The 9,899-nt window shown below is 40.6% G+C and overlaps 1 protein-coding gene across 1 annotated transcript; it reads right to left on the minus strand.

The window, feature by feature from the left end:
* Window positions 1-6,894: 6,894 nt before the first annotated feature.
* On the minus strand, window positions 6,895-8,568 carry LOC140888211 (uncharacterized). The gene has a single exon (XM_073295903.1). The coding sequence runs from the start codon at window positions 8,566-8,568 to the stop codon at window positions 6,895-6,897; it is 1,674 nt and encodes a 557-aa protein (XP_073152004.1).
* Between the last annotated feature and the right edge of the window lie 1,331 nt (window positions 8,569-9,899).

Here is a 9,899-nt window from a genome sequence, read left to right on the forward strand (position 1 = left end):
TATTAAACCCGACACAGCTTGACCCAATAATTCTCATGGATCACACGGTCCATGACAAATTAGTGGGCTCATCTCAATAATTATTAAAGCCCATTAAATTAGTCTAATTAATTAATTTAATCGAGTCCAACCCATAAATTACTAACTTAAACACTTAATTAATTAAAATAAAATATCCAAGCCTAATTATTAATAATCTAGACCCGGACTAAAATTAATTTGACCAATCAAAACGTGACCCGACCCGAACCCGAACCCAAGACCCAAGCCCGGCCCGCCTAAAAACCCATAACCCGAAATAATTAATAAAAGAAAAGAAAACAATTTCCCAACCCATAAACGTACGTACAGACTCCCCCCCCCCCCCCCATGTTCTTTACTCTAAGCCATGTAGCAGCAGGCTTTATGGCCTGCTGCCAGCCAGCTCCGGCCGCCGAATAGCCGGAACTCCACCGCCTACGTCTGGGCGGTTCCAACGAACCAAGTCTCGCCTTGAACCGATCCTTACACCGCCCTAGCGACACACTATTCGGAAATCCCGAAACTGCCGCGATTTGCTATACTATCAACCCTTAACCGCATGCTGCTTCACTCACGCCCAGCCCCTTCTCCTGCCTTCTCCAAGACCGAGCCACCCTCTAGACCAGCCCCTAAGGACCCTAACTCTAACCCTTAGCCCTCGGTCCATCCCTGGTCCGATCAAGGACCAGCATGTAGAACCCGATTCCAAGTTCTCCCAACCTGCTGCTGCGTGGCCTGCACATCCGAGGAGCCACGCCCAGCCATGGTTCCAGCCCTCTACAAGGTCAAAACCCCACACCAAACCAACCCTAAGGACTATAGATAGGACTCCAAACCAGTAGGTAGCAGTCTCGAACAACCATGCAAGAAAATCAAGTCAAAAATCGTGTCATCTCACTCAAAAACGTGAATCATGCATGACTATGAAAAAATATGATTCAAATGTGAATACGACATACATTAACAGATCACTCATGCTTAAAACAGTGTATATGATTTAAACGGTGGCCAAGAATGGATTCGAAGCGTGCCTTGTTGAAGATTTGGACAAAACAAAGAAATTGACGCGTGTCGGGCTCGCCGGAACGAACGGCTTGAAAATCCTTGCCGAAAAACTTCAAGAAAATTGTGTGTGAGGCGTTCTTGACGATGGAAAATTTTCTGAAGATTTATGGAGGCGGCTAAGAGAGTTTTGGCGTGAGATAGGGATAGAGTTTTAGGGAGAATAATTTAGGTTAAAATAAATTAAATTACACTAATTAAGCTAAGTAGATAATTATACCATAAAATATATTTAAATCTCATAAATAAAAAATATAGATTAGGTAACATAATAAAAATCCCCTAATAATAATTAAATGTAATTTTAAAAGTTATTAAAAGTCATTAAAATGACTTATTTTGGATAAAAATGTACACATAAATATACATATATATAAATACCATAATTTTCTTAAAATCTAACCTTAAAATAATATTTTAAGGCTCTTAAAAATCTCATAAAACATTTTGGGTGAAAACAACATCTTGTCCGTCCACGTTTCCGCCTACGCAATCATAAAATGAATTTTCTCAAATAAATTCATAAATCACATCATACAAATTTAAATGCCGAAACAATATTTAAAACATGCAAATAAATCAATTAATTTAAATAATCACTCATAAAAACAATTTAACATATTTTCACATTATTTTAAAATTATTAAATCTCCTAATTATGAATGCGAATTTACGTGACGAATTTCTGGGCGTTACAATTCTCTCCCCCTTAAATGGAATTTCGTCCTCGAAATTGAAACGAACTCTAGGCAAGAACAAGTTTCCTCGTGTAGTTCTGAATCAAGCCCTCCAAATGTGACAAATTTAATGCGTTAAATATAATTACCCGTGATGCGCAAAGTATCCGGTACTGCTTCCTCCGCCTGCATCACATAGACTCGTCCCGCAGCATTCTTCTTGGGACAGTGCAGCATAATGTGTCCCGGTTTCTTGCAATGTTAGCACATGCCTGATCCCTTCATGCACGGCCCTGGATGGCGCTTCTGGCATTTCTGGTAGAGAGGTAGTGTTTCTGCACGAGGAACGATAGCTCCTTGCTGTCTCAGTGGATTTGGGCCCTTCGACGGCCCAGTGGTCTGCTTCTTTGCATCCTGCTGTGGATACGACTCGTAGTACGATGGTTGGAACTGCCTCTTCCTCTGCTGCTCCCTCAATATCTCCTTCCTACCATCCTCGGATCGTAGTGCCCTACTCACCGCTGCCTCATAAGTGGTGACGTCCATCATGCGTACATCATGTTTGATGTCCGCCCTAAGTCCATCGACGAACTGTCTCATCTTCTCCTGCGCACTATCAGCAATCAGGGGCACAAAATGACACCCCCTCTCGAACTGCTTGATATACTCAACCACCGTCTTGTCCCCCTGCCGGAGACTCATGAACTCCCGAATCATTCGGCTGCTCACATCCTCAGTAAAATATTTGGCGAAGAACATCCGCTTGAAATCCTCCCACGTCAAAGTCTGTGGGTTCACACCTCGAACTGCGCCCTCCCACCAAAGGGCTGCATCGTCTTTCATCATGTACACCGCGCACTTTACTTTATTGGCATCATTCAGTCCCATATAAGCAAATATGGTCTCCAAGAAACGGATCCACCCCTCAGCCACGAGTGGATCAGTGGCACCAGAAAACTCCTTTGGTCCCTTCTTCTGGAACCGTTCCACAACGTCTTCGTCGTGTGAAAGTCGGGGTCGTGCTGCCTGTTGCTCCAGCAATGCAGTGATTCCTGTCATCATATTAGCATTGGCCTGCTCCAGTGCTGTGAGCGGGTTCTGCAGAGGTGGAGGATTCCCGCGTCGGTTCATCTGTCTAGGAGGCATACTGCACCACCACATATTTTTCCTGGTAAATCGCAATGCATAGCTAATATTTTTGACTTTAAGACTTTCGTAACTCTAAATTCTCATTTTCACAAATCATTAAAAACATAACTCTTGTGTCCCGTGCATAAATCATAATTTAAAACACTTAAAACTTACAGACTGGCAGTGCGGTTTCTGAGCTCCGAGCAGCAAGCTAGTTACCCTCCAAGGACCATGGCTCTGATACCAAACGAAACGTCCTAGAACTTCTACTGGATTTTTTTTTTTTTACTCTTTGATAATAAAATAATGAATATAAACATATATATTATCATACTTAAAAATAACTTTACTTAATTTAAAATACAAATACACAAAAGATACAATAAAAGTACACGCATGCAATTAAATACTTAAAATTAATTACTAAATAATAATTTATAAGAATGCCATAATAAAATTCCTAAATAATATTTCTTTCACAAAAATTCAGAAAAACTTAGAAAATAAATACTTAAATCTAAAATTCATGCATATACTGAAAATCTATAATAATAAAACATATGCGGAAATAAATGTTCTAGTCTCAACATAAAATTCATCTTAGAGCAATGGTCACGGGTTCTAGCTGCCTAGATACTCATACGCCCTCGCCGCCAGTCGGGAACACATTAACTTCAATAACATTCTGCTCACCTGCACCATTTAAATCTAGTGAGCCTAGAGGCTCAGCACGTTCTATCCTTACATAACAAAATGAAACCACACACAAGCACTCATCATATAAAATACGTGAATATAAATATACGTGCATGATCTTAAAATTATATGCATATAAACATGAAATAAATATAATTATACTGATTTATCATAATGCTAAACATGTATCATCATACTTAATAAATCTCATAAAATAACTTATCATGATTTCTTAGTTCTCAACAGGTCGTATCCATGTCGGTGACATCATACTAAGCGATTGATCAATCTTAAACCAACGTACGTGGCGGTGGGATTTCCACCTCTGTGCTGCCACTTCACCAGCCCTCTCAGCTGGATCCATAAGCTCATCATACATAAACATCATTAGGATGGTCACCGGGCCCAGGTATCCTAGCCTCCAACCACATCACTTTTCACCTTCACTTTAACTTTCATAAAAATATATTTTTCTTAACATGCAATTAAACTTATCATAAAAATTCTTAATGATGCATGAACATAAAAATTCTCATTATTTCTTTATTTTCATGAAAATTTGTCCATAAATATATATTTAATTTATTTTCTTAAAAATTATACTTATATATTTAATAAAAATGCATGCATGAATTAAATATATATTTACGGATGTTTATTTTTTCATGGACTTGTTCGAGCTGCTGACCACTAGACTTAAACTCAAAAATTCTTAGACTGGTCCAAAAACCCAAAATCCCAACCTGACCTGGCCCATTAAGCTTCATGGGCCTCCGGGCCCATGAAAAACTAATGGGCTCATTAAAACATAAATTAGGCTCATCAACTTATTAACTTAAAGTTGAATTAATAAAATTATTAACTAATCATTAACTTATAAATTAGACCGATAAAATTATTAAACCGACACAGCTTGACCCAATAATTCTCATGGATCACACGGTCCATGAAAAATTAGTGGGCTCATCTCAATAATTATTAAAGCCCATTAAATTAGTTTAATTAATTAATTTAATCGAGTCCAACCCATAAATTACTAACTTATACACTTAATTAATTAAAATAAAATATCTAAGCCTAATTATTAATAATCTAGACCAGGACTAAAATTAATTTGACCAATCAAGACGTGACCCGACCCGACCCGAACCCGAACCCGGACCCAAGACCCAAGCCCGGCCCGCCTAAAAACCCATAACCCGAAATAATTAATAAAAGAAAAGAAAACAATTTCCCAACCCATAAACGTACGTATGTTCTTTACTTTAAGCCATGTAGCAGCAGGCTTTATGGCCTGCTGCCAGCCAGCTCCGGCCGCCGAATGGCCGGAACTCCACCGCCCAGACGTAGCCCACGTCTGGGCGGTTCCAAGAAACCAAGTCTCGCCTTGAACCGATTCCTACACCGCCCTAGCGACACACTATTCGGAAATCCCGAAACCGCCGCGATTTGCTATACTATCAACCCTTAACCACATGCTGCTTGACTCACGCCCAGCCCCTTCTCCTGCCTTCTCCAAGACCAAGCCACCCTCTAGACCAGCCCCTAAGGACCCTAACTCGAACCCTTAGCCCTAGTTCCATCCCTGGTCCGATCAAGGACCAGCATGTAGAACCCGATTCCAAGTTCTCCCAACCTGCTGCTGCGTGGCCTGCACATCCGAGGAGCCACGCCCAGCCATGGTTCCAGCCCTCTACAAGGTCGAAACCCCACACCAAACCAACCCTAAGGACTTTAGATAGGACTCCAAACCAGTAGGTAGCAGTCTCGAACAACCATGCAGGAAAATCATGTCAAAAATCGTGTCATCTCACTCAAAAACGTGAATCATGCATGACTATGAAAAAATATGATTCAAATGTGAATAACACATACATTAATAGATCACTCATGCTTTTTAACAGTGTATATGATTTAAACGGTGGCCAAGAATGGATTCGAAGCGTGCTTTGTTGAAGATTTGGACAAAACGAAGAAATTGACGCGTATCGGGCTCGCCGGGACGAACGGCTTGAAAATCCTAGCCGAAAAACTTTAAGAAAATTGTGTGTGATGCGTTCTTGACGATGAAAAATTTTCTGAAGATTTATGGAGGCGGCTAAGAGAGTTTTGGCATGAGATAGGGATAGAGTTTTAGGGAGAATAATTTAGGTTAAAATAAATTAAATTACACTAATTAAGATAAATAGATAATTATACCATAAAATATATTTAAAACTCATAAATAAAAAATATAGATTAGGTAACATAATAAAAATCCCGTAATAATAATTAAATGTAATTTTAAAAGTTATTAAAAGTCATTAAAATGACTTATTTTGGATAAAAATGGACACATAAATATACATATATATAAATACCATAATTTTCTTAAAATCTAACCTTAAAATAATATTTTAAGGCTCTTAAAAATCTCATAAAACATTTTGGGTGAAAATAACATCTCGTCCGTCCACGGTCCCGCCTACGCGATCATAAAATAAACTTTCTCAAATAAATTCATAAATCACATCATACAGATTTAAATGCCGAAACAATATTTAAAACATGCAAATAAATCAATTAATTTAAATAATCACTCATAAAAACAATTTAACACATTTTCACATTATTTTAAAATTATTAAATCTCCTAGTTATGCATGCGAATTTACGTGACGAATTTTTGGGCGTTACAAGCACTACGTTAGATAACCAAGTAGGAAACTGTACCTCCTTGATGTGACCTGCTTCCAGCAGTTCCCAGACTTGCTCAGCAATGACCTTGTCTTTTTCTGCCCCAAAGTGTCTCTTCTTTTGTCTGATAGGCCGAGATCCTGGGAGGATATTTAGCCTATGCTCTGCCAAATGGGCCGGAACTCCAGTTAGCTCCTTAGGAGACCAGGCAAACACATCCGCGTTCTGGGCCAGGCAGGTCTTTAATTACTCAGCCAAAGCAGGATCCATACCCCGAGCCACCCGGGCGATCCTCCCCGGCTGTCCAAGCACTACCTCCACCTCCTCATACTCTTCTTTTACTTCTCCTACCGCGCACATCTCTTCCTGTCTGGAACCATCCCTCCATTCCGTCCTTCGTGCCCTCTTGTTATCCACCCGGATAGTGTCCGCATAACACCGTCGAGAGGAGTGCTGATCTCCCTTTACTTCGCCCACCTGATCCCCCACCGGAAATTTGATCTTTTGGTGGTAAGCGGAAGCCACAGCCCTAAAGGCATTTAAGGCCGTCCTTCCTAAGATAATATTGTAGGAAGAGGGGGCCTCCACCACGGTGAAGAGGGCCATGACAGTCTTCTTTGTATCGCCCGATCCTAACGTAATAGGCAACCGCACTTCTCCTTTGGGCCGAATGGTATGTCCTGCAAATCCATGCAGGATGTTTTTACGGGGTTAACCTCACATCCCCGCAAGTCCATTTGTTCGAATGCATCCTGGAAAATGACATTCACAGAACTCCCCGAATCCACGAACACCCTTCTTATGTCATAATTAGCCACCTGCGCTCGGATGAGTAAAGCATCGTTGTGGGGTAGACATATTCCCTCCAGATCCTCAATCCCAAATGTAATGACCGGGTAGGGGTCTGGTATCCGGGCCTCGATTCCCAGGACTTCTCTTTTGCTCCAAGATTTCCGCGCCCTATTAGAGTCCCCATCAGTGGATCCTCCCGAAATCATGTTGATCACCCCTTTGGAAGATCCCTCTCGGGGTCCTTTGTCAGGCCCCCGTGACGTTACCTCCCGGACTTTCGAGGGGTCAGGCCTATTGTCTCGCGAGATGTCAAACCGGGGTACCCAGGGGCGTCCCCTCTGCTTTTTCTCCACATGCTTTGTTTCCTCGGGCACAGGCTGTCCTGGCTCCACGATGAGCCTCCGACACTCGCTAGTGTCGTGTGTGTTAACCCGGTGTATCGAACAGTATTTTTCCGGTCTTTTTGGAGGCAACGGCTGGACATTCTCCTCACACAAGTGGATTTCCCGATCCCGGGCTACCCTGTGAGGAGCAAAAGCAGCAAGCCTCCCCGGTTGATCCTGCCTTCTTCTTCCTTGACTACCCTGGTTTCCTTTCTCCTTTTGCTCTTCCCTCCTGTCCTTCTCCCTCTTTTGTCGCTGGGCCTCCTCCATATTGATATATTTCTCGGCTCGAGCCAAGAGGTCCTCGAAGTACCGGGGGGCCCTCTTGACCAAAGACCGGAAGAATTCTCCTTCTCTAAGCCCTTGCGTGAAAGCAGTGATTTTGGTTTCAGGTGCACATGCAGGCGCTTCCAGGGCCACTCTATTGACCTTTTTAATATAAGCTCTTAGAGACTCCTCGTTTAGCTGCTTTATCTCGAAGAGGCTGAGAGTGGTTTTCTTGTATCGCTTGCTGCTGCTGAAGTGTTGCAAAAAGACCTCCCGGAATTCTTTGAAAGTCTTAATGCTTCCTTCTTCCAGATTTTCGAACCATCTCTGGGCGGAGTCCACCAAGGTAGTTAGAAATACCTTGCACTTGATTTGATCACCATAACAATGCAACATTGCCACGTTCTCAAACCGGGTTACATGCTCCTCGGGATCAGCGCTGCCATCATACTCTTTGAATTTGGCGGACTTGAAATAGACTGGCAATGGCTCCCCAATGATTTTCGAAGAAAAGGGACAGCCCAAACTTTTGACCCGCGAAGATTCCCGCGGGTCAGTATTCTCCAGTTTTTGTATTTTTTGTTTCAACATTTCCAGCTCCCCTGCCATGGTGACATTTGCCGATCCTGCATGTGATTTTCCCTCATCCTCCACGTGTATGCCTTTACTCTTCTCTTTCTCGGGCCTCGGTCCTGGCTCTTCTTCCCCTTCTACTTCTTTTTCATTATCCTTCCTTTGGCCCTCCTTTTCTCCTTGTTGTATCGCCATGATTCTTTGTACAGCCGCGTCCACCATAGCGTTCATTTGCTCCTGGATTGCGGCCACTGCTCGACGAGAGCTTTCAGGATCATCGATGATGATCATATCTACGCCTTAGACTCACTTTCCCACAGATGGCGCCAATGATGCGATTATCACAAAATGACTACCCGGGGATGAGGAAACTCCCGGGCGGAAAAGATGGGTGAATTATTGTTCTGCAGAGAGTAAGTCCTCTCTTGCTTTTATAATGGCCCCCTTGGGCTTTCAATGATTACTGGATATGGGCTGACTGACGGCTTTTAGGGTGATGGGACGGCCATCACGTGTGTTTTAGACATCCGTAGTTCCAGGAAAAAATCTACTCCGTTAGAGCATGGTCCATAATGATTTGGTCGGGGATTTGCTCCTAGCACACTCTAAGCAGACGTGGCTGTTTCCTAGCCACCCGGACCTCCCGGGGTCTCCCGAGTGCTTATACTCCCCGGGTTATATCACCACACCCTAAAGATAGTCGGGTTAGGACCTACTCCGCTGTCCCGACCACCCGACTTGCAGGGTATCACCCGGGGTTTTGGCCACCCGGAGTATCCTACTAGGATATCAATGATCATATCTTTTTTTGGATAGATCGGTTATATATAAATTATTTGTGAAATCTTCTATTAACAATTTCCTATTTTTCATATCTCATCAAATTAAATCGCATGATGCCATGAACGATGACGTCAACATCCACCCACTTTTTTTAAAAAAATATCTAGGGTTGTCGTAACTCTTTAACTCTTACATATTTGTTTACTCTCTTGCGAGTAAAATTTTTCTTTTAAAAAAATAACGAGTAAAAATCGTCTTTGTCCATGAATTAATTGATAATTGGAAAATCAATACATTGAAATTTTATAAGGTATCGTTTGGTTACATATATTATTAATTTATGTATAATTTATCTTATCAAATCTCACGTTTTTTTTGTCATATTATTTATTTATCTATCTATTAATTATTTATCTTAATTCAATCAAATCATTAATTATTTATCTTACATCAATCAAATCATTGAATTTAAATTACTATATTATCTTTTAGAAATAATATTATTCATATTTTATTAATTTTTAAAAAGATAAAATTATAATTTATCATTTTATCTAAAATCTAGTCAATCAAATCAAATCAAACTATAATTTATCAATCAAAATAAATATTATATTAACTATCATTTTTTATTTATTTTTATTGCATTATATTACTTATCTATGTATTATTTATCTTATCACATAAACAAAATGACTTAATTGTATACATGATATAATTAAAATTTTAATTTCACCCTTCACCAAAACTATATGTTCAATCCTAATTATTGTTTGTAATAATTATAAATATCATACCAATAAATTATTTCTTCATCCATGTTTTAAAGTTTCATTAAG

Source organism: Henckelia pumila, chromosome 3, assembly GCF_033568475.1.
Source record: "Henckelia pumila isolate YLH828 chromosome 3, ASM3356847v2, whole genome shotgun sequence".
Taxonomy (NCBI): domain Eukaryota; kingdom Viridiplantae; phylum Streptophyta; class Magnoliopsida; order Lamiales; family Gesneriaceae; genus Henckelia; species Henckelia pumila.

What these genes read in the sequence shown, in the direction of transcription:
- LOC140888211 (XM_073295903.1), bottom strand. Translation starts at nt 8,568, where the DNA reads ATGATCATCATCGATGATCCTGAAAGCTCTCGTCGAGCAGTGGCCGCA.